The sequence below is a fragment of the Balearica regulorum genome, chromosome 11 (genome assembly GCF_011004875.1).
Source record: "Balearica regulorum gibbericeps isolate bBalReg1 chromosome 11, bBalReg1.pri, whole genome shotgun sequence".
In the NCBI taxonomy this organism is placed as follows: Eukaryota; Metazoa; Chordata; class Aves; order Gruiformes; family Gruidae; genus Balearica; species Balearica regulorum.
In genome coordinates, this window is record NC_046194.1 from 9049045 (window position 1) to 9074500 (window position 25456).

Here is a 25456-nt window from a genome sequence, read left to right on the forward strand (position 1 = left end):
TAAAGAATGAGGAGTTACGAAGATTTCAACATACAGTGGCCCGTCCAAATCCAGCTGAGTCATTACCCCATGTTGCCGCAGCTGTTTTTGTCTGGTCACTGCACAGTTATGAATAATTGTGTAAATCATGCTGGGATGCCCTGGGGAGCTTTCCTTGCAGAAAGGCTTGGTGCACGGTTCCCATCTGGGTTGGTTTTTAAACTGCAGGGAGACCACAGGACAAGCCAAGCAACAAAGATGTTGGCTATAGAGATGTATATGGAGACCAGCTGGGGCTGCCCAGCGTCCCTCGTGCCGACAACTGCCCACCATTCCTGTCCGGAGGGTCATGATTTAAAAGGGATGAGATTGGAAATAAAACCGATGCGTGTCTGAGCCAGTGGAGCAAATGCTGTGGCCCATGTGTGTCATGCCATGGTGGTCTTTTCCAGCCTAAAAGTGATTGATTCTGTGGTGGTTGTGCCGATGGGAGATGAATGCCCTGCACACACCTTGGAGGTGCGTGTGCGCACATGGACTCCCACAATTAGTGCTCTAGTTTACATCGGGTACATTACAGTGTATTTTTGCCGTTATGGTTTTGCAAAGATGAGTAGATACAACTGTAGACTCTTACAGCTGGATGAGTTGTGATTAAGTTAAAGCTATCTCACTGTTACATACTACTTTAGCGATCACTGGACTATGTATTTTCCTGCCTCTTACCATAGGCTTTAAACCACAGGACATGAATAAACTGTAATGTTAGGGTACAGCCAGCTCCGCTTACTATTTAAGGATGGGGAATCTATATTCAGTTCACCAAATATAATTTCATAAAGCGTGCAGACCATCGGGGTGGTTGTGTAATGGTCGATGAGTGGGCCTGTGGCCACTGCTCCGGCCGAAGCCGAAGCATCCGACAGCGCTCCAGGGTCTGGATGCACCAACGGAGCAGGGTGGGATTTCCACCCCGCGCCAGCTCGCCTGCTAACGATGCCAGTTGGTTTTGTGTCTCAGGCTTCGTTTCTCTCAGAGCCAGCTGCAAAATGTGGCTCATTGAACCTCCCCGTGGTTGTCGGCAGCTGAGGAACGTGTAGCCGAGGATGGAGCTTTTGTCCTGGAAAAGGAAGGAGCAACGTGGTGGCAGGGATGTTGTGTTCACTCAATCCAAAGTTGGGGCCTGCGTGTTGTTTCTCAGAAAATTCCTGTTTTATTGTAGCTATGAAGGTGGAGAAATTAAGCTGCTAATTTATGGCATGCCAAGAAAAAAGTAATACTACAAGAAATGCTCAGTAATTTTAACGTTTGAAAACACACAACTGAAAAATCCTGATTTTCCCCCACCGCCTGCTGAGTTGATAAAATCTGAAAATATCATAAAATTAATTCTCCCTGCCAGGAAGTTCCTCTGCTGTTTTGGGTAAATAATGAAAGTTGTGCTACTGAGCAGTGCGGTGGGGTCCCGGCTGGCTTGTTCTATGCCTTGAGTGAGAGGAGTGAGCATCCTGCAGAGCCGTGAGCATCCTGCTGCTGAGCAGTTGTGGTCCCCTTCCACCATGATGGGCTTGGTTTTTTAGCAGTGGTGTGCGGGGACCGTGGGTCCGAACGGGTGCATGTTGTAATTAGCTGCTGTACATGGGAGACCCTCGTTATACCTTGAGCTGACATACTCTGTGCTGAGGGCTGCTGTTAGCCATGGACTTCATTTGGAGGAGAGAATGACAAGTGATGGTGTCAAGAGTTGAGTGGTCAGTGTGTTTGGTTCCTGTGCAAGTTCTTCTCTGTGCTGCATTTGCCTTTGTTGTTGTTTGTTGTTCTTTTGTGGTTACACCGTATTCTGGGAAAGGCCTGTAAAAGTCTAAATAAAATAAAATTCCTGAAAAGTGAACTTAAACAGTCTGAGCCAAAAGCTGTTGAAGGGCACGGAAAAGCATCCCCTGACTTTTGGGGGAGATGAGCTGCAGTTTGCTTCCTACAGTGGGTGTGGGACCCGGCACGGCTGTCACGCTGGGCGGACTTTTGCACTTGCCAAGGAGAGTTTTGCTGCGTTGCTTCTCCCCACAAGACGCAGCCGGGGAACCCGAAGGGGTCTCATGTTGAGCCATTTGTTTTTCATTACGTTATGCTCCTCTAATATAAAAACTGAGGTATGTGGACATTGCCGTGGACAGAGCAAGTCAGATGCCGAAAGCATTCCTCCAAGGCTGTATAAACTTCAGCAGCTAAATATTTGAGAAACTGTTTTCTAAGACTAGCTTAATAGTTTAAAAATATAACCTAGATTCCAGATATTAAAAAATGCCTTGAAAGGCACGCATATTGCTGCAATAGATGGAACTAACTAAGCCCCTGAAGTATGCGGAAAGCTCCCATTTTGCAATATCTTCTCTGTTACTTATCCTTTTCATTATTATTTTTTTAGTGCTGAGATTAAATTCAAGAAGGCTTTTAACAGCAGAGTGGTAGTGATAGAAATTTTCAGCATATATTAACCGGCTGACTCACACTTTCAAAGTGGATCTGGGTTTATGATGAAATAGCTGGCTGCTTTCAGCAACAGCAAAATCAGAAAAGTCAGCGGGAAGAGGAAGCCGACAGCTTAAAATGTGTCTAATCCACCCGCGTGCTGCGAAGGGGCAGTGTGGGGAGCTCCCACCATGTTTGGAAAGCAGTCCTGAGGCCGGGCTCCGTGGAGGTATTCGAGCCCCCATCTTGGGGGTCTGCAACCTGTCGCCGTTAGGACTCGGCTTTAAAACATGCTGTAAAAGATCCTTTCATTGTGTCACTTGGCTAGTCCAAAAACTTCGACTAGCATCCTCTGCACTTCAAGAGTGAGGAATGAGATTTTTTGGTTATTTTTGTGAGGCACAATGCGAACCAGAGAGATCTGCCATTTCTTTTCACATGTGTTACTTCTCAGATGGGAGAGGTCCCTCAAAGCAGTGAGAATCCCTGAGCAGAGTTTCCTCTTGCTGCTGGTTTTTGTCCTGTCTGGCCTAACTCTGGACACGTGTTTTGTAGCCAGCTCCAGAGCTTGGGTGGCAGCGGGGTCTCGCACAGCTGGTACACGTGCTCCAGCTCATGTGGTGCTCGCCGGGCAGGACCTGAAGGACAGAGTTACTCAATGTGTTTTTTTCCTCCTCCTTTTGTTTCTTCCACTGAGGTTTTGTGTGCAGCTTTGTCCATGAATGAACCCGAGTTCATCAGTGCTTTGGCATGAGGAGCGCGATGGGGTCCTGTCCCACTGTCCTGGCTCCATAGAGCCCGGTCCCCCTTTGTCACCCGATCCCCCTGCAAGCACGGGATGAAGCGGTAGGGAGGGCGGAGGGAAGCTGTTGAATGACTGTGGCACCTCGTGTCTTTCAGCTGCTCAAAGGGATGGCTTTGCCCCGCCGAAAAGCTCCAGGCAAAACCCCAGAGGAGGAGGAGGAAAGCGGAGACTGCGATGATGAGGATGACTGTGGTGGAGGCTCCGGGGATGGAGAGCTGCGAGTGAGGAACCAGCTCCGGTTCTTAGCAGGTAATGGGGACGGTGGTTCCACAGCAGCTGCCCCTCTGGGGGTTGTAGGTCTTGTTGATGGTGTGGGGAGCTGCCCTCTGGGGTCTGCTCAGGTTGGCTCACTGCAGGCACCACCAATGCTCAGAGACTGTTCATGCCCAGCATCGTGCCAACTGGTCTTGGTGCCAGCAGGGACAGCAGCTGGAGAAGTAATGCTGCTGCTTTTCCAGGTCGGTTTTGCAGGGGTGTGTTGAGGGCAACCCATGGGAGTGGGTCCAAGACAGGTTGCAAACCTGCTGTAGGTCCCCAGAGGGTGTAGGTCACCCTCTTCTTTTCTTCCCACTGCTGCCCACACTCATGAGCTTAGAGATGAGCTTTTCTGCTTTCTAGAGGACGTCAGAAAGTTGGTAGGGATTGTTTGACTGCAGCAAAAAACGGTTGTTTCTGATCTAGGGTATAGAGACCCCTGGTAATTTTTTACATATAACTCAGGCTCATTTTTCAGAAGTGATTTAGGTACTCAGGAGCCTAAAATTGCATTGCTTGCCAGTACGAGACATGTCTTTGATTGCTTTGAAAACAGCCATGGCGCACTCCTAGTGCTTCGAGGCTACGTTATTAATGAGGTAGTCCCTGGTCACCCATCGGGAGGAGGAAGCAGAGGACCAGTTCTGACTTGGGCAGTCACAAATGCCTTCTCCCTGACCCACTGACCACTTACTGTCATTCTACTCCTGGCTCCATGGAGCTCAGTATCATCGTTTTGCTCTTGTGAGCAAGACCAGGCTGTTAGAGGCTGTGGCTGTCGTGGATGAGCAGTGTCTGCTGGACGTGGGTCTGCAGGCTGGAGGCTTGACCCAATTAATGCTGGTTCCAGTGCCATGCATTGCTCTTCCAGAGACCAGACAACCGAACCTGGATAAAATCAGCTTTACAGCTTTGAAGTTTAAGAGGCAAATTTGGGCTCTTAAACGAAGCACAGATGTTTATAAATTCCCTTCCATTGGTCTGGGATAATTAAAATATCCTTGATGAAGTGAGAGCTGAAATATTAAATGCCAGTTTCATATCAAAGATTATTGACACATTATGTAAAATATATAAAATACATATATTCAAATATTGGTTAAGGGAAAGAAAAGGCTTTTTAAATCCCCCAATCTAGGTCTGAAAGAGAAATACAGGATTCGGAGAAGGATAAAATGTACTTTATTTCATCCAGGAACTAAATATCAAAGTGTACGTTAAGGAAATACAGGTGATCCTCATTGTCCTGAGTCGAGAGCAGAGATACGTGTTTCATTTTCCGTGATCTTTGTGTCACACCTTTATGCTATTTTTAATGTGTTTCTAGTTTCCTCTTATAGCCTTCCCCATAATATCATCAGTGATCTCTGAAGCTGGGTGTATAATCCTTTCTGCCTTTTGCTGTCTCTCTAGGTTAGTTTAATCACTGTATTGATCTTCCCAACAACCTGCTTGTCTAGCAATTTAGACCTCTCTTGTCACTGCGGTATGTGAACATGTAGTAGGAAACGAGGACTTGTCCTGCCTGTGCTACTCTGCTGGAGGGTGTTTGCTGCTGCCTTTGCTACAGGATGGGTAAATATTAACTTTAAAGCAGCCGTGGCTTTGGGGCATTGTGTTCCTGGCAGGTTAAGTCTTTCAGGTTGCTGAGAGCATGAGGTTTGTCCAGCACAGCTTTTAGGCACCGTCTGGCCCTGGAGGACACAAGCTGTGCCATTGCAGTGGCCGGGGAGACTTTCTGGTGCTTCCTCATGCCATAATGCTGTTTTCTTGTGTTTTGCTTTAGAGCAGAAAGGCGAAGCTGATCTGACAGTGACAGAATCCTATTTGGTTGGTATTGGATATAAACTGTGACTCTGCTCAAGTTTTATGTTGGAAACAGGCCCAGGAAAAGTTGCTGATGGTGTGGAAATACTCACTTTCAACATTTTTGAGAACGATATTTCTTTTTACTTTGAAAGGGTATTTTTCAATTAATTTTTTTCCATCATCTCATATCACATGTACATAGCACGAAATAAAAGGGACCAGAAACCCTTCCATGTTCCCCCTCACCCCTTCCACAAATCCTAAATTTTAGGTTAGCGTGCCGATTTGAAATGGTGCCAGGCTTTGAAATCTGGAAATACTTTGCAAAATGAACTTTTACATTTAGCGTGGCTTTATCTCTCTCCTTCCCAAGGTGGTTACCCTGTAATAGAGGCAGAAAGGACTGGGGTTGAGTTACTGACTCTGGTTTTATCCCGTACTGGATGCTCTGCAGTGTTAAGGCAGGAACGCAGCTGGATGGCTGCAGGGGGGATGTGTGTCGTAGCAGTGGGCTCAAACCCAAAACCCCCTTTGAGGGTGTTTGAGTGCCCCTGCCGACCTTCAGAGGTTTGCAGTCAGGGAACCCAGCTTGAGTGCTTTGCTTTGCTTTCCTTTTCTTAGAGGCTTTGTTCAGCTTAGGAGGAAATTTCCTTTGCCCCGTGGTGGCAGCGGAGATCTCCTCCCGTGTGGAGGGTTTCCCAGGACTTGCAAATGGACTTGGCAGTGCCTTGGGGAGGAGGAGGGCTGGGTGCCTGGGACTGGCGCTGGGTTTGGCCGTCGGTTGAGCAAAAACATTGGCAGAGTTTGCCACCTCTGAGGTCTTTGCATCTCTTGGATGCAGTCGGAGTCTCTCCTGCTCGCCGACGTGGGTGCCGCTGGTCCTGCCAGCTAACTGCAAACAGCTGTTCGGTGGTGGCCTCACCGAGATGTCCCCTCAAAACGTGGGGATGAAAAAAGAGCAAAAGAAAAAACCAAACCAGTCAGTCTCAAATACAGGCTAGTTTTGATTTATCGCCTGTTGCATAAAATGTAACCTTTGTTTCCTATTTATAATGAGCCTGTAATAACTGGACAGTCAACTTAAACTTTAATGATTTAAACATACTTGTAAACTGTCAAGTCAAAAGTTTGTGAGTGACTATAAACATATGTTGGTGAGCGCTATATGCTAATAAATTCATTATTAGTTGCCCCAGTGGGAAACGCGGAGATGGCAGGCTTTTTTTTATGATAGGTCTTTTGTTGTTTGTCACATCTGCAACACATTAAGGATTTTGAAGGCAGATAATGTTTACAATAAGGGGGAAGACTGAAAACCTCCCAGCTCAGAGAAGAGCGCATCCTGTTTGTCAATGGAGTAACCGTGGAGCCGGCACCCTGGCCATGCAGCTCTAAAAATAGAGCTGTGTACATACACACACATACATTTATGCCACACCAATGGTAAATCATGCCTGCGAATAAATTATAGTATTTTCTCCCAAATTACGAGTCAGTGCAAATGTTTTCCAGGCTGTACGACGCAAAAGTGCGCTCGCACCCCACTGGGATCGGTCGTCCTACATCGGGCACCTAAAGCAAACAGAGCCCGGGGTGGCTGGCGCTTCGTTGCTGCTCCAGCCAGCCAGCCACTAATTAGCTCACCTCTGTCATTCTCACTTGAGATCCCACTTATAACCGACAAGCTCGTTGCCAGGAAGCCTGAAAATAAAACACGGGTGCTGGAGAGGCTCCTGCGCTGGTTGGGCGGCTTTAGCAGGTGCTGGGAGAGAGGAGGTGCAGGCTTCTGGGGGGCTTTGCAAAGGTGGTGTGGTCCAGCTCACCTGTGCAGGGATGCTGTGCTCCTGGGCATCTCACAAAGCTTTGCCAGGAGGAAAAAAAAATCCTTTTTAGTGGCTGGAGCATCACCCAGGGAATGTTCTGACTGATCCAGCAACTGGGGGAGTGGGAGGTTGAGGGGAAGATTTAGCCTTCCAAAATATCTGTGTTAGGCAGTAACAAAAGTTGTCTTGGGAACAGATGGATTTGGCAGAATTAAGTAGAAATAGTTTGTCCTGGGAAGGGAAGTTGGCCTCATCCCATGAGATATGTAAGGATAAGATGTGTGCAATAAAGATATATAAAGATGGCTCTGCAAGTTTGCGTGTGTAAAACAGCTCCCCTGCCTGGCTGTTCCTGCTGCATAACCTGCATTTAATTTTGCCTTTCTGCTCTCCCTTGGTTATGCCTAAGGAGGAGTTTGTAGTTCCAGCCCCTGGAGAAGCCCCGAGTTTTCCTGTACCCAGCCCGTTTGCTGCTCCGGCTGCCACCGTGTGCTGCCAGGCCAGCCGGGTGGGCTGGACCTCTGTGCGGGTTTCCAGCAGTCCATGCCGTACCCAGGCGCTGGATGAAAGTCAAGATCAGCACAGCGTATCCCTTGATTTACCCAGATCTGAAACTCTTTAATACCTTCTGGCTTGCTTATCCTCTCGGCAGGGATGTTTCGAGAGCTCTCGTCAAATTGCAGGCTTGAACATCGCCTCTGGGCTGGCTGAGCGTGGTCTCTTCCTGGGCGGAAAAGCCCTTTGTTGGTAACCCCTTTATACATGTTACAAAGGTGGTGGTGTTGCTTCCAACAGAGAACAGGCACTTTGCAGAGCGGGTGATGCCTCTGGCAGCCGCCTTCCCAGAGAGAAGGGGCAGCCGTGCCCTGCGTGGGCGCAGAGCGGGACGTCGCTGCTTTCTTCCTCACGCCATGTTTTTGGAAGCTGCTCTGAACCCCTGTGAGTTGCAATTTTCACCCTATTCTGCTTTTAAACATCTCCAAATGTCCCAGGAAACCGTTGCACGTTTTAGAGGTCTCGATGCTGAGATGTCATTCCTTCAGCTCAGCCGTTGGTAACCTTCCTCTTGTCACCCTGTTTTCTCCCAGGTTTATTTCTTGAGGTCAATCCGACCCTCGCTGTGGCAGGGAACAGGAGATGCTGCTGCTACGATAACATTTTAATTGCTTTTTCATGGGGTGCAAAAGGCTGTTCATTTTGGGGAGCAAACGGGTACCGGTGGGTTTCCCTGCCGAGGCAGTGGCTGTGCGTGGCAGTGCTGGAGGCTGTGCAGGGTCGCTTTGGGTGCAGCCCTTCAGGTTTCCGCAGCCCGTTCCTGCCAGAAAGTTTCCTTAGAAGTGGGTATTTGTTCTGGAAAACGGGATGCTCCCGATCTGGGAGTGCTCAGATGTCTACCAGGACTCACTCCACTCACTCCGTGCTTGTGCCGGGAGACAGACCAATAGTAGTTAAAATATTTACAAGATCATGTCTTCCCACCCTTTATCATGGTGATTGCTTCCCTGGAAATGCCTTCAGGGTGCCGTATCTGAGCGGCTAGTATCTGCTGATGGCTCTGCTCCATTTTGTGCTGGGCCTTGGGACGTTCATCTGTCTGCTGAGAGAGACATTTTCAAATACCTGATTGACTTTTAAAATACTCCTTCCGCAGGTGGAAAACATCCCCATCTGTGTGGATTTTGCTGACAGCGCAGGGCCACGTGGCTGCTGTGCCTTCCTGCTGTACAGCCTGCAGGCTTGGGTTGTCCTACTGAAAAATGTCATGCGTACAATATCAATATTTATTGTACGTGGCTCTGCTCAGCCTTCAGCAGAGGTGCCCTGTCCCTGGCTCACACGGCGGGGTGAGCCGTGTCGGTTTGACACAGCATCCTTCTGCTGTTTTTTTTCTGTTCTGCTGAAAGCTTTAGGACTTTTAACTATCATTTTTGTAGCAACAACTTTTTTGTTTTAATTTTTTTTTTTTCCAAAGAGAGTCCTGTTGAATGCCTGACTGAAGCAAGGATAGCAGAAGCATACTGTTTTACAAGACATTCATCCTGTCCCAGGGCGAGAAAATGACAAGGCTAGATGTCAGCTAGATGATCCTGATGGAAGAGCTGGAATTGTACCAACTAAAACAGCGCAATAGCTTGATTATTGTTTTTCTATTTCAAGTGTTTGTGTTTGTTGAAATTTCTCCTTTTAATGAAGATTTGGGTGGAAGTCAAGAATTCTTTGTCACTGTTCAAATACACGCTAGAAGATGGAGAGGGAGTCACATGTAGCAGTTGGCTGAAGCTCTAATTGAGTGGCATGTTCATTAATTCACTTTTGACGTCAGCAAAAATGATTTTTTTTTTATTGACAGATCTGGAAAATTATTGGTGGCTTTCAGAGATGGGTTTGTTTATAGCATCCATCATCTGGCTGTTTGTGCTGCTGTGACTCTTCCAGGCCTCACATTGTATGTAATATATACATTTTGAAGGGTTCTTGTAACTTTTGTGCTGTGAGTTCCTCCAAAGAAACAGTAAGTCCACAACTGAAGAACTAGAAATTCATCTGTCAGAATAAGTTTGCACTTTCAGAAAAACAAAATGATACAAAAACATCTGTGGAATCAGCAAGTAAATCTACTGGATGTTTTAAGCTCATGCTCCTATTTTCTGGTTTCAGTTTTTCTTCAATTTTAATTTTTTTTTTAACTTTTTCAGTGTTGTGCTTACAGGCTGCAGATCTAAGTCCATCTGAGCAATTTGTATCTGGTATTTTTAGCAGCTGACTTCCACTGTCTCGGACCATTCTGACCCAAAGCAAAGGTTTTTTTAAAGCAGGATCTGTGGAGGGCATGTAAATCCCTGATATCCTCATATCCATAAATGACATGCATTGCGTTCCCAGTGTGGGCAGACATTGGCCTAAATCCTTCTCTGGGAAGCCCAGATCAGCTCAGATGAGGCTGGTTCTTGGGCTCAGTATAAGGCGAGGGTGAGGTTGAAGGGTTGGAGACACGCTGAAGGTCAGATGAGGTGATGCTTCTGCTCTTACACTGTACAAATGCGCAGAAGTCTTTGTGAATCTATGATCCCTTACCAATCCCAGATGTTTATAATGCCAGTCTGCTGGCAAAAGCTTTACCCTCTGTTCGGGTTGCAAGTTTGAATAACAGCTTGTATTATGCCAGAGCGTCTAAGGAGATACTTTTCAACAGTGTAATTTGGGAGCTAATGTATCTTTAAATTGTTACTGAGCGCAGCATTTTACATGACTGAACACATCAAAACAATTTCAAGCACGCAAAAATTTGCCCAGTTGCAATAGTGATAGTCATATTTATCTTTAAAGGATGATGAATCTGTTTTTCTGTGGCTAAAAACATGTGAATTCTTCTGAAGCTGGGAAACACAATTCCTGACTTGGATACAAACTTGCTTTTCTTTTTGTGCTGTTTTTTGTTGTGGAGAGACTGGATTTCTTTTTAAGGGGGGACAATAAAGGAATATTTCAGACAGAAGCAGACCAGGTGCTACTTGCTAATGGACCGACAAGATAACCTTACGCTGATAGTCAGGGCATCGTATCTGCGCAGTTTGTCGTACAAAGAGAGGTTTGTCTGCGAGCCTGATAACAATATAACATGTTGATTGACTTTTCACATAGAGGAGGGTGCCCCTTTCATGAGTGGCTTGGCTTTCGCTAATGCCTTACTGCAGCTAAGCCGATAAGAGCGATTATGGGGATCTAATAAATGAGGCTGTAGGGCGCAGCCCTGCTCGGCGTTGCAGGAGAGGGCTCCGGCCCCAGACCATGTCCCAGCCGTGCCGGCCGATGCATGTGCCCAGCACTCATGTTGGTGTGCTGGCACTCAACTGCAAAACATCCTGGAGATGTCCTGTGGGCACAGGGCCGGGCCATTCCTCTCTTGCCCCGTGGCTCCTGGTCTCAGAAGATGGGGGATGTGCCCTGCGTGAGGAAGGGCAGCCTTCTTTCCTGGCAGCATTTCCACTCCTCTGCGGTCCAGGACAGGCTGGTTCAGCTGAGATTCCTTCCTTGTCGACTGCTAGATCAGTGTACCTCACCGCGCTGTCTTTAGCCCTGATGCAGAGTGAAGACGGGTGGGTGCTGAGTGCCCATATTAGCTCATGGTCCTTGGGATCGTGCTGCAATTTGTCATATCTGCTTATACTTCAGGTGTTTTTGCCTGGGCACCACTGAAAGGGAGCAGACACGAGACAGCACTGTAGCTGAGCTACTGCTCGGTGGTACTCAGAAACCACTGCCACCAGCTGAATGCAAGACTGGGGTCAGAAAGACTGGGATCCTTTGGTGCACACCACCGTGATGCTGGGGCTTTGGCTACGGGCAACAGCAAGGATTGAACAGGAGGAACGTCATGTAGTGGGGGCACCCAGAGGTTACATGGAGTCAAAGTCAAAAGAAGACAAATTCATGGAGCTAAGGTCCATCAAGGACTATTAAACACAGCTTGGCTCAGGATGAGCTTGACATGCGTCTGCCCAGAAAGCGCCTTGGGGAAATAGAGCTATGTGAATAACTGGAGACACAATTAACATTGGGCCAGGTGGCCCTGTCTCATTGAAAGGGTCTAGGAGAGGGTCCTGGGCTCTCAGCTGTGGCTGCTGCATTGCTGTCCATCATCTTGCCCTGAGGGACATGTGCAAGAGAACACGGAAAACTTTTGGATACAACTTTCAGGGCACTCTTGAGCCCTAAAGGGAAGAAGATAGGAAATGCTGAAATTCTCCAGACTGCCTTAAAAATCCTGACCTCTTGGTTCCCCTCTTCAAATTTGAACAAATGTGGGGTTTTTTACATAGGATATTGTGGTGATGACCTAGCAGTGCGAATTGCAGCACCGCATTATGGCAACAACCAAAGTTTCTGGGGAGCTGGTGTTTACTTAGATACGGTTGAGTGAGAGCCTACATGGCAGCCATCTCCTTACCCGGGATCCAACAGGTTCATACTTGCTGCAGATGGAAACATCACTTTCTTGAAAATTAGTTTTTACATCTTTCCATAAATACATGCGTATGTATCTATGAACAGATCAAGCTTGACTAAATGAAGCTGTGAGATAAATATCTGGAAGATGTCTTGGTTTTTCCAAACAGCGATGCTCCCTGGAAAATCATGGGTTGTAGCCTGGGTGGAGGGAGAGGCATTGCCTGAGATGAGTCTCTTAAAATGAAATCAGTGGAGAGACTATGCTGGACTCATCGTGGGCCTGATCCTGGAGCCTGGCACTGGTGTTTGATGATCTTCAGCAGAAGGAAACACAGACCTGCCCAGAAAGCAGCCTGTCTTTTTAGTCCTTGCCAAAAAGATATCGGAAAGAAGGAAAGGGATACTCCTCCAGAGAAATCTCTCAGGAATCGTTGGGTTTAATTCACATTTCTTTCCTTCTTCTCCCCACCCCTTGCTTTGCAAGTGAAAATGGTGTGCGTTTGGGTCTGGGCTGCAAATCACTCATCTGTCGCTGTATTACCAGGACACGATTGGTTACTGAGTCAACGCTGCTCTGTGCACTTCAGAAACGAGGGATTCATCATCCGTCAGGACGAAGCTCTGTTCGACTGTTGTGCTTTAGCCGTGACCTGTGCACGCACATCTGCCGGGGCCGACACCAGGAGTAACGTGAACTGAACCAGGTGTGTCCATCCAAGCGCTGGCTCCTCCGATTCCCAGGCAGACCTCCAGCAGATCCCGACCCCTCGCGCAGCTGAGATGGATGAGCTGTGAACTGGAGGAGAGATGTCCTCCATCCCACGCGGTGGCTGCTGATGGGCTGCACTCTGCTTTCACCATCCATCCCCAGCCCCAGGGGTTTCCAGGGCTTTTGTGGCTCTAAGGAGAGCCCAGATAGCTTTCTTCCATATCAACAAATTTCATGCAACCGAGTGCTTCTGAAGTTCATTGGCTTTGCCAGCTTTTCTGAGTCTATGGTGCATCTCACCTGGGGCAAAAGTGACTTCACCCCAAAGTTTAACCTCCCCTCATGTTGTTTTTAGGGCAAGTTGGAAACTTTCTGATGGGAAGACTTTGTGTTGTAAAACGCCTCACCGCTGGAACCAGGATGCAATGAAGCATGCTGGGGTTTTGGATGTTGGGGTTTTTTGTTTTGGAAATAAATTGGAACATCTTTGCTCCTGCAGCAGAGAAATGCAGCCACAGCCTGCTTGCCCATACCGCAAGGTAATGCTGTCAGCTTTCACTCCAGAGCGGCTTCTTGTCTAAAAGTCTGCTTGAGATTACATTTTTAATTATACCATAGAAAAAAAATGAAATCCAAATGAATTGACTGGATTTTGTTGGAGTGGTATGTCAACTTGCCTTGGTTTTTTTTTTTTTTAAACAACAGAAAATTTGGCTGCATTTTGCCTTTGTTCTGCTTTGGAGCAGTAGCACATTCCCTGTTTTCTGTGGGAATGGAAATCTGGCGTTTTGACCAGCTTCTGTTGTTTCAGAAAATGTCTTCAGTGGTATTTGGGGCCCTCGACAACATCTTGCTGTCTGTTCCTGCTTTTCCTTTGCTCTTTGCTTCCCGCGGGACCTGGGATGATGCTCGGCCCTTCCCTCCCGCGGGAGGCTGGGTCTGCACCCAGCACAGATCTTGAATACGAACCCAGCCCAAGAATGTCGCCTGCCAGCAGTGCCTTTCCTTTCCCACACCTTCCTTCCTCCGGGGGCCCTTTCTGCATATCCCATCTTTGAGCAGCCGGGAGCCAGTGCCCAAAGCGCTGCCTTGGGGGGTGACTCTGCTGGATGCTGAAGGACCCTGTGCGCTGCTGCATGGCCAGGATGCTGCTGCATCCCTTGGCTGACTGCTCCCTTAGTTATATGCCATGATGTCGGTATTGTGGTGGCAGGTACCACTGGCTGCTGTGGGACCGTGCTGGCTGCATCAGGTTCAGCAGCTGGACAGACTGCCGGGGCATCTGTCACTGTCTCAGTCCAGCACAGGAGTCCCAGCAGGATTTCTAAATGTAAATTACAACTGCAATGTGATGCACATCCTTTCTCTTTTTTTTTTTTTTAAGCCTCCTTCCTTTTTTAATTCAGTATCTTGAGTCTCTGTGAAATTGTTGGACTCAAAGCTATTTTGGAGTTGCTTTGTGTCCCATGGATACTGGAGACGCTTCCTGCATGGGGAGGCAGACATCTGCTGCCGCCTGTTTTTGGACTTTTTTTGTGTTAGGCAGACTGCAGTTGGCAGGTGGGAGCCGGTGGTTATTATCAGAGTCTGAGTAATATCCTCTGCCTCCCTGATAACTCTCCGCTGGCTGCTCTGCAGCTTCGGTACGTTCACTCGTCCTGTTCTGGTTCTGTGTAGATCATTCCAGTAAAAAGTAATTAAAAAAAAAAAGATGCATGCTCCCCAAAGTCATCGCAGAACACAGCCTGCAGTATCTCTTCCTCTTCCCTTGTCCACATAAATCATCTGCTAAGGCAAGTGCAGAGAATGTGAAAGAATGCATTTATACCCGAAACGCTCTGCTCTCCCCTTCTCTCTAAGGGCAAACTTCCCCACTTGTGCTCCGGTGTCTGTTGGCAAGGAGCATCTGGTGTGCTGTCGCCTTCGATTTCCCTTCGTGGTACTTGTAGCTTTATTTTTGCCTTTGCAAAGACTAGAAGGGCCACAAAGATGATCGGGGGCTGGAGCACCTCCTGTATGAGGACAAGTTGAGAGAGTTGGGGTTTTTCAGCCTGGAGAAGAGAAGGTTCTGGGGAGACTTTAGAGCAGCCTTTGGTACTTAGAGGGGGCCCACAGGAAAGCTCGAGAGGGGCTGTTTACAAGGGCATGGAGTGACAGGACAAGGGTTAATGGCTTTAAACTGAAGGACGGTAGGTTTAGATTAGATGTTAGAAAGAAATTCTTCCCTGTGAGGGTGGTGAGGCACTGGCACAGGTTGCCCAGAGAAGCTGTGGATGCCCCATCCCTGGAAGTGTTCAAGGCCAGGTTGGATGGGGCTTTGGGCAACGTGGTCTAGTGGAGGGTGTCCCTGCCCATGGGAGGGGGTTGGAACTAGATGATCTTTAAGGTCCCTTCCAACCCAAACCATTGTATGACTCTGTAAGGTGTGCCCAGCATCATGCAGCCCACATGTGGCTGTGCACAGCCACCTCCCTGGGGCTGCTGCATGGGCTGTCCATGGGTGCTTTTCCCAATGGACTGATTTTTCCAAATGTGGGGCCAGTGGCAGATATGCGGTGTGTGAGGGTCACAGTGGTACCCTGGTGCTTTTGCTGGAGGTGTTCATATGGACAGGTGGACCGTATTGGGGAGCCACTGTGGCTGGGTGCAGGGAGCGAAGGCTTTGCATGCCCTGCGTTCCCCTCCTGGGCTCTGGTGGGACGCTTTAGCATGGCTTTAGCAGCAGTCAGAAAGCTTTGCCCTGGTGGGGTGGGTGGGGTCTTGCAGCTCTTGTGGGGATGGAGGTCCTGCATCCACCCTCTTCAGGCATCTCCTTGATCTTTTTGATCCCCCCTTCCTACCCCCCACATTTGCTTTATTTAGCCCAGAAGAATCAGGGCATGCTCTCCAGCCACTCCAGAAAACCCAGCTGAATGGTTTCTCCTGGGCCCCAGACCACTGCCCAAGATCTGCTGAGCCTTGTATTTCCAGTGAACGAATACCAGCTGGTGCGTCAGGTTTTGATCTTGGAGGTCTCATGTCTTTGTATCAAGTTAGCTTCTCTAAATGCTTTTAATGGCGGCACTGAGCGGCTGAAGGCAGCAGAGATGGTATGGCGCTGTGGGCAGAGGTAGGTCTGGTACAGCCTGGAGTGCCCAGCTATGAGTGTCCCCCACACACAAGTGATTCCACTGAGCTCGGTCCTGGGGTGCCTATAGAGTGGGGCACCGGCTTAAGTATCTTGCTGGTACTTAAGTGTCTGCTGGGCCAGAGGCTTAATGCTGTTAGCAGATGCTCAATAGGTCTTTCTTATTTAGTGGCCTTAATTTATTAAATCAGGCAGCAATACTCTCAGAAAAGTAGTGCCGGAACAGGGAGCAGAGCGAGCTCTAAGTTTCCAATTTCTGCTGGATCAGGCCCCTGGAGATCCGTGTGATCTGGTGCATTGGAGGCAGCGCTATTGCAGTGACTCATAAACAGATGTGCCCAATTTACATTGCAGCTTAATACCTTTGTTTAAAAAAAAATGTTTTTTCAAGACAAATGTGTTAAAGCAGATGTTTCCAGTAAAACAAATACTTGTGTGATTTACAAACAACTTCCCACTGCCAGAACTCATTAGAAAACATGGAAAAAAGAAAAATGGTTTCGTGTACCAACAAAAAGATAAAACAAAATCCAAAAATAAAGACATAGCAAGGTATTTCTACATATTGAATGAAAAGAACTGCTGTGCTTGGGTTGGGAAGCAAAAGGTTTCAGATCGATTTTGGTTGCTAACAGCAGTAAGACTAACCCTGACCAGTTGCATACATTCAGGAACAGAAACCTGTCTGTAAAAACTTAACCAGCTCCTGTTATGTGGGATACAGGGTAACCGGGATGACTGTGTGGGATTGCCTGGAGGTTCCTAAATCACTTCCGCCCCATTGAAGCCTACACTGGGGGCTTCACTGACCATAAAGCGAAGCAAACTGATGCAGCCCCTATAGCAAGCCCTGCTCCGAGGAATCCCTCCCTGGGCATCTTGCCCTCTGCATCCCACAGCTGGGCTTTCCGGGGCCGTACAAACCCGCCGTGTCCTTGCATTTCCTCAGGGGGCTGCGCAGGGCTGTGCCCGTCTACCTGCTCCTCCCGTTTTTTGAGAGGCAAAGGCCAGTGTGTGCTGAGAAACTCTTGTTGTCTCTGGTCTCTTTGGACCCGCTTTCCACCCAGCTCCATTGCGGGGCTGCCGTCACGCAGTGCCTGCAAGCCCGGCACTCATGTTACATACAATTTGACACCCCATGTGGTCTTAATGGGTTTCCCAGGCTGCAGCTGCAGCACAGCCAGCACTTCTTGTTAGCTGCAGGGACTGGCAATCCCCCTTTGCCCTCCAGCTCTCTGCTGCACAGGTATCATATTTTTTTAATGCACTTGTCACCTATTCTATCCAGGCATTTGTTGCTGAGGAAACAATGACAGTGGATGTTTGTGGGTCAGCAGGCTGCTCATCTAAATCCATCATGGCTTGGCACCTGTGCCCTCGGCAAATGGTTTGACCAGCTTCTGAGAAGACACGAAGTCATCCAGACAGGTGACCGCAGCATCGTGGCTTCAGCCCCTGCCTCTCCCTGCAGCTTTACTAAAGCATCACAGGAGGCCTCTGGCGTGACCGAGGCTGCACGAATCCCATGCGATGTGCGTGGGTTTGACCCAACGAAGGATGCCAGCTCTGCAAATGCTGCAGGACAGTTTCTGGAGCCTCTCAAAGCACCCGTCCATGTCAGGGTGCCTTCCCATGGCACTGGCAGAGCTGCTGGGGACGTCTCTCACAGGTGGATGGGGTGGGAGGATGGGCAGAAAAAGGCAGTCTGGTAGTCTTCTGCAGCCTGTCCCACCCGAAGAGGGGTGACACAGCAGCCAGTGGCACACGAGGATGATTTGAGAAGCTTCTGTTGCTTCTTGGTGGACAAACATGGGATGTCTCTTCAGGGCTGCAAGTTCATCGTTCCGAAAAATGACCTGCTAGTGTCAGAGACCTGCTGGGGTGTCCTTCGAAATAGGGACTGAGCGGGTGCACTGCCAGATGCAGTGGGACATGACAGCTCCTTGCCCTCCCTGCTCCCTGGTGTCTCTCTAGTTTTTGTGCCTTGCCATCAAGAGTGTTTTCAGAGCAAAACCTGCACAGGGGGACTTGCTGGGACGTGTCCAGAGGAATTAAAAGCATCCCAGGAGGAGGAGGCTGCTGCTGCAGAGCGACTCAGGCGCTCAGAGGTGCTTTTTGCAGCTTGCCCATCAGTGCTCGTGAAGCCTCGTTGCAACCTTGGCTCAGTTTTAACCGTCAGTGAATGGAGGCTTGCGCTCGGCTCTCGGGAACCGTGAGGCTTCAGTGCTTAATTAATCTCTGCAAAGCAGAAGGCATAATTAATGCCTGTAGCGTGCTTTGAGATCCTTGGGTGAAAGGCAACGTGCAGTCGCTGTGCTTTGCCTTTCCAGAGCAAAACCGCACAGTTGGGTCTGTGAAGATCGTCACTGGCCGGTACCACGTGCCATGCATGGCCATCCCGGGTTGGCTGCTCGTCGTATTGCGGGGTTAGGGGGGTTTTTGGTCTCTGCCGGTGCTCTCTTCGGGAGGGCCGTGGGCACATGTAGCCCAACACATCTTCTATCCCCTCCATGCTATGATGCTCCCCGACTGGTGCAAATTGTCACGGGGACATGGAGCCAAGTGGCGGAAAAAAATCTCCCCTTGCTAGTTTAAAGGGGACATCTCCATCTGCTTTCCTGGTGTTTCTACACGGGCTTTTGTAATTTGTTCCTGAAATATCTTTGTTTTGCAGCCATTTCTTCAAACAAAGAGGGAAAATGGCCACTAGTTGTTTAATGTTGGTTTTACAATAAACCATCCTGTAAAGACTAAGCAAGCTGGGTAAAAAAAAGAGTATATTTTGGTAGCTTAAGGACAACCAGGCAGATTTCCTTCCTGATATCTATAAAGCCTTTTTTTTTTTTCCTCACTGTCAGCATTGTTTTTGAGGGTGTTAAACATAGAGGAGAACAGATTGCAGGTATGTTGAATTCCAGCACAATCAACTGTCCGTATTTAAAGAAGATGCTTTTAACCAAGTCTTTAAAATTATCTCCTCATTTATCAATTGTCAGGTGTAAAACTGCACGTCGTACAGAATTGTTCCCTGTCACACGCGGTCCTGACGCTGTCGCACCCGCTCACGCTTTGGGTGATCTGCAGACGTTTTACACCACTTGCCACCAAGCATTAACAGAAATAAATTAACACTTTAAAAGCGTAAATGTTCTATTTCATCGGAGTCAGGCAGGATATTTGGAAGGGAAAGAAATGTAAATAGAATGAAATTCTTAAGCCAGATTATTGATATGACAGGACTAAAGAGCTTGGGATTCTGTGAAAAGTGCTTCTTTTCATCCCTCTAATAAGTCCATTACTTGCACTTGGGAATATTTTAAGGTCCTTTTCATGCTGAATCTGGAGTTGAGCATGCTTTGCATTTCAAGCTTTGTCTATGAATCAGTAGAAGCCAAAGTTATTTCTGCTTTAAAATAACAGGAGCAGGGAACAGCTAATCTCTTTTCATTCTGAGTCCTTACATTATTTTACTGGACAGAGTTTGTGTTGGCTACAAAACAGGGCATTCACAAAATCTATGAGAAGGAATTTAGTCTAAGAATGAAGCCTAGATTGCAGTATGCATAAAGACTCCTTCTCCTAAGGCCATTAAGAAATTCCAAATCTGAGCTATTTTGAACAGTGACATTAAATTAGCCTTGCTAATTCCAGTAATTCAAGCCGATAGCTGAGTTTACAAATCTACTAGATGAGGCCTTCCCATAATTACAATCTCAATGTGCTTTTCAGCTAAGGTGAGTTGGCACAAAAAAAGATAAATAAATAAAAGGAGGGAAAATGCTCTTTCTGTTCTGGCTTTTGAGATGAATATCTCTAAAGAACAGTTAACCGGCTGTATTGCGCCAATAAGACGTCCCCTGTCCTGGACTGGTAAGTTCATTTTGCCTCTAATGTGCAAGTGAAATGCAGAAAAGAGACAGGATTTTTCCTTGCTTTGTTTTTTCTGTTGTCTCTTTTCAAAGGAGCATTGATGCTGCTGGTGCTTGTAGGTCGGTTTTTAGTTGTTTATTTACAGGTAGTAATTCCTACTGGGAAAAGAAAGAGTCTGACTGTGTGTTACCCTCTTTTGTGGGGGGAAAAGCCCCCCAACCTTTGGTGGATAAATTCAGGTTAGAGCAGGTGGAGCAACAACACAAAGCAGCAATCCCCCTTTATTCCTCTGGAGAAGTTGATTTCCAGATCCTAACACAGCTAGACATTTCCAGAGTGATGGAAGGGTTTTGAGGATATATTTTCAAAGCCATAAGGCACAAAAACATGAAACAAATAAAAACCGAGTGCATTATTTAAAAGGGTGTTAATTTTATTAGAACCAAGCTGAGCTAATATAAGGGCTAACATAAGTATTCACATCATCACTTAACTTGGGCTGCAGTGTTCATAAAATGTCCTTTTGATCAAGCTGTAAGTGTTTTGATCCTTATTCTATGAGCATCATTCAAAGTGACCTAACTGTAGCTCCAAACAGGCATCTGCAGCTGCAGAAGTCCTTGAGCAGTAACAGGTCAGGAACCTGAATGCGTGCTCTGCCGGGAATGCTAATATTGCAATCTGGGGTTTTTTTTGTTGTTCCAAACAAGAATGAAAGCACAAAAACTCTCATGAAATAAAAATTCCCAACATAAAATTGTTCTGCCACCATTGACTGTAGATACTTGAGTCAAAATATTAAACAAAATGTTGGTTTTAATCTATCAGAATAATAATGGTATGGCCACTAAATATTTTTATATCACTGGCATATGAGTGTTTGGCCTTTCTCCTGTTGGTAACGTCACCATTGGCACAGCCAAGTGAAACATCTTGAGTTTTAGAAGACCACCCTGATTTAAGAGGACGTTTTTCTGCTGGGCACCCACAGGGCTGGGTGCAGCTCCTGCAGCTCACAAAACCACGGCAGCACGTTGCACGGTCCTGCGGAGCCTGTTCGGAAAAGGGGTGGACCAAGCAGCGTGGCAGTAGCCTGGCAAGCATCTCCTCCTCTCCTCAGTGCAGGGAGGTTTCCTAGCACCAACGCATGTTGCCCGTAGGCTCAGGTACATGCAGCAGATAATGCCCCAAAATAGTGTTTAGGGCAAAATCAGGTAGAAACAGCTGTGCTGTTTTCAGGGGCTGGAGGGAGCTGCTGTCGCTCCCTGAGGCTGGGGTGATGGCCGGGGAGGAGTGTGGCGGGTGGTGCGGGGCACGAGCCCATCTCTTTTCCCTTTTCTGGGAGGGTGGGAGAGGAGGGAGGCTGTAATGCAATTCTTGATTTCCAGGAAACTTTTATCTCTAATCTCCATAATCCGTTTTAGAGAGGATTTTGTATTTTTCAAGGGATTTACAAACTAGATTACGTAGCCTTTTTATTTTGATTTTCCACTGTGATTGTGACATTCCTGAGACTGAGCCGTGAGTGCTACAGATAGGACGGGAAAGGAGGAATTCATGGACTTGGACCTCGGAGCCCTCTTGCATTGTCACCTCCTTGTTTCACCACTCTCTGTGCGAATGGATGTGTCCCCAGACCAATTTGGATGCTCCCACGTGAGCTGTGCGTCCCCGTCCCTGGTACCCTCTGTGGCTGCACGTACAAGCTGACTTGGGGAGGTGCTGGGCAGGAGCCCAGGGCTGATCCCCTCCCTCCCTTGCTCCCTCCTCTTGAGGTAGGGACAGCCAAGGTGGTCCCAGCTCCACCATGGTCCCAGCCGCGGGTCCCCAAGCGTGACGGGAGCCCCTTGGCCCCCAGGAAAGAGCAAGTGTGATGAGATGGATCTGGCACAGTCCAAGTACTGCAGCCACAGTGTTCTGGCCCATCGGAGGTGCCACCACCACCCAACTCTAGCTTTTAGCACCATGGTTCCACCAGTGCTTTGGGACCAGGTTTGCTCTCGGGGTGGGGTGGGGGGGACAGGGGGCGTGAATCAGCCCTGCTTTTGTGTCAGATGTTACGCGCACCCAATAAGCAGCTGGGTTTAATTTGGGTGTTTCTCTGCAGCCATGCAGAAGGCAGTGCAAAGCCAGGTCCTGGTTTCAGACTTCAGTGGTTGTTCCTGGGGCTCCTTCCAGCATGGGGAACATGACCTGAAGCTGTTAAAAAGTTCCAGCCTGTGAACCCAACCCTTCTTTTTGTATATAAAGTGGGAAAGTTGAGTATGCTGATGTTTCCCAGGGCCTCCTGCATTACCCCGATTTTATAGGCTGAAGTCACTTTAATGTTTTAATGCAGAGCCAGGGGTTTGTTTATTTATTTATTTATTTTAGCAGCTTAACGCAATTTAAAAAGGGGGTGGTGCTGTAGCCTCTCGGCTCCCTTCCCTTGGCAGGGCTCTCACCTCAACCCATGCCCTGCAAACGTTCCCCCAGCACGGGCAGGGGGAGCGTGCTCTCCATCCACGCCAGTGATCCTGGGCAGTGTAAGAGCACAAAACCTCGGGTGGTTTCTCCAGGAGCGGAGGCAGGCTGAGAAGATGTGTGCGTGCCTCCATGCCTCAGCCCACCTGCCAGCTCTACCTGTGGGCTGAGCAGATATGTCTGTATCCAACCCAAATTCTTGGGTTATGATCCAAAAGCTCACTCCAGATATTTTCCTTGGCATCATGAGTTGTAGCCTGGTGGCTACGACTGGTTGTCAGTTTGATCCCCAGGCTGGGAGCGCTGCTCAGATGCTTTCCTTACGTGCATGCTCAAGGAGCAAAACATCAGCCACATTTGATTTTTCTTTTCCTTATGAGCATAAGCCAATGATGTATGTCCAGGGATTTTTGACTGAGCATAGACATTGCACGAAGTCCTGATCCCTTCTGGTTGAAGAGGCACGTTCCTGGTTGCCTACTTGGAGCATGAATGCCACGAGCCATCATCTCTGTGGCCTGGGCCCTGTTCAAGTCTGGTTTCCGCACACAGTGAGTCACAAAGGAAGATGTCAGATGTTCCTGGGTGCCGTAACACCACCATAGGTCTTCTGATCAAGCATTGAGAAACATCTTTTTGCCTTGAGGGCTGCTTCTAGCAGTTGGCATCTGGAAGGGAGGGACCATTGCTGTTCCCCTTAGGACAGTGCCTTGGCAGGTCTTGCTAGTACATGAATGTCACTAAATGTCCTGAGCTTGGAGAGTTGAAGGCCAGCAGGTAGCAAGAGCTGCTTGTCCTGGTCATATCCAAAGAGCTTTTGGGGGAGCAAAGACGAAGGAGAAAATTTCAGTTTGACATGATGATGTTTTTTTCAGTCATTAGAGGAAACGTGAAGCATTTAATTTTGCTCCACTATCACTGGGAATGTTACCTCCCAAAGTCAAGACTATCCTGAGATGTCTGAGGTGACAGCAGAGTGATCAGAAGGGATTGCTTTGTGGGTTTAGACCTTGAAGGTCTCCAAAGAGGGAGAGGGTGACTCCACATCTGGGTGGGCTGAGGTATGTGGGGCATCTGCAGGGACATTGCTGCCTCATAAATCACTTTGCTTCCATTCATACTTTTCTGTTTCCAGCTTTTCCTCTTTTTCTTTCTTGACTCCTGCCTTTGTAGATGCTTTTGGTCCATGTTCAGCTCCCTATTTTTCAATTCTTCTCTCCTAAGTGCCTTTACATAGCAGCTCTTTTTCTGGACAGGACAGCTGGATATCCGACCAGGGCACGCCGCTTCGTCATCAAAGTACAAGGACTCCAGCACTTCCAATTAATAATGCTAATGAGATTTGTTAATTTTTAATAGATTACATGAGTGCGTTTTGCTAAACACGTTTTTGTGGCTCCGCTCTGCAAGTACAGTTCAGAAACTCTTTCACTTGCTGCCAAAGGGAAAATGATTAATGCAATTGCAGACGCCAGATTCTCTTCGGGGTAAATCTAGAGCACACCAAGGAGCAAAGAGGAATTTAATGAGTACGTTTTCAAAGTAAACATAGGCCCAGGTCATAAATGATAGCCCTTCCTCACCACCAGCCTCTGGCCAAGGTGAGGTGGAAGAGTAGTGGCCTGAATTGGGGTCGTGGTGCAGCCCCTCTGCCTCTACCATTTGATGTGTTGGGTTTTGTGGGTCTTTTGTCCCTTTGCCCCATCCAAAGCTTGAGGATATCCATGGACAAGACTTTTGTGGTAGTGCTTGAGGCTGGGGAGCCAGAGTGTGCATACAGGCTGCCTTGCAGAGCTCATGGCCGTATTGCCCCCCGTACCCCGAGCAGCATCTGGTCCCATCCCTGGCGTGGGGCTGAGCTGGAGCTTCCTCACCTCTCCGTGCTGGATTACTTGGTCCCCCCAAATCAAGATTGGTTTGATCTTGGGGGAACTTCCCTGGATAGGTGCTGGCTTTGTGGTGGTGCCTGCGGTCTTTGGGTCACGCAGGCTGTGGGCTGTCAGGAGTGCGCCGGCAGCTGGGATGTGTCAAACAGGCAAGCAGGGGAAGAGTCTTGGTTTGCAAATCAGCAATCCCAAACCCGATTTCTTTGGGTTTGTGCCCAGGAAGTCAGTTTTACCACTCGCTGCTGAGCCATGCCAAGCTCCCTCGGCCACAATGCCGATGGCAACAAGATGGTGTTGAGCGGGATTTTTTTCTTTTTTTCCCCCCAAATTCATATTGCCAAGAGCCGCACCTCCTAAATTGCTGCGGAGGAGGTGGAAAAGCAGAGGCACAAGACCATGCACATGCTGTGCATCCATCTCAGTGATCTCACAACCATGCCAACACAAGCATCGCGGCCAGCCCTGGCTCGGTGCTTTAATTACGTGCCGGCGCGGCCACACCTACGGCTGGGCTGTTGCAGCTCGTTGCACAAGAAGACAACTGGCAAACCAGTTGGAGCTCCAGGATTTTAGTGGTAATAAGCCAGAGGGCAAAACCTCCCTGGTGAGATGAAACCATGCTTGGCTAGGTGTTTGGAAGAGTTTTAAGGTGTTTTGGAGAAGCAAAGGATTGGGGATCCCAGCTGTATGCACACAGTCATGGCCGTGTGTGCCGTGTAACTCCATGGATGAGTTCAGGTGTTGTCTTTGTGGAGGCAGAGGAGTGTTTGTAGCATGAGCTGTTTGCATGAGAAAGCCAGGTAACTGGAAGCTGAGGTGAGTAGAGCTTTTGGTGTTCCAACAGGAAGAGTTTGGGATGAAATGGGACTGTTCTTCTAGATTTCAGGTGCAAACACCTGTGAGAGTGAAGTGGTTGGTGCCATAGAGATGGAGAGAGTTGGGAGCCAGGGTCAGGCAGTCTGGTCTGTGGAATCACAGTCTCTTACGCTTCACCTGGTAGTGTGTCGACAGCTTGGGCTTGACTCAAACATCTCTCCCTTTAAGAAATCCAGTCTTACTTTGGAGACAGCCAGCGTCTACTGCATCTATTGGCAACTCACTCCCCACAATGATGAGGCTTGCTGCTTAAAAAATTAAATAAAGCAATGCACCCCAGAGATTGTAATTCTCATTGGCGATGGTAGCATGTACTTTCCTAGACAAATGCTGAAGGACATGCGCAGGCAGATGTTCACAACTGACCACGAGAGCTGCAGGAGCTTGCCAAGCTGCCCTACTTGTCTCTGACATTTCTGCCCGATGTGTTTTGTG

The 25456-nt window shown here is 48.2% G+C and overlaps 1 protein-coding gene across 1 annotated transcript in view; it reads left to right on the forward strand.

Annotated features, from left to right (window-relative positions):
- Positions 1-25456, forward strand: part of GPC3 (glypican 3) — a 152395-nt gene that overhangs the window by 121344 nt on the left and 5595 nt on the right. The window contains exon 7 of the mRNA XM_075763177.1: positions 3349-3502. Within this exon, the coding sequence (XP_075619292.1) occupies positions 3349-3502 (154 nt within the window). The remainder of the gene's footprint in view (positions 1-3348; positions 3503-25456) is intronic.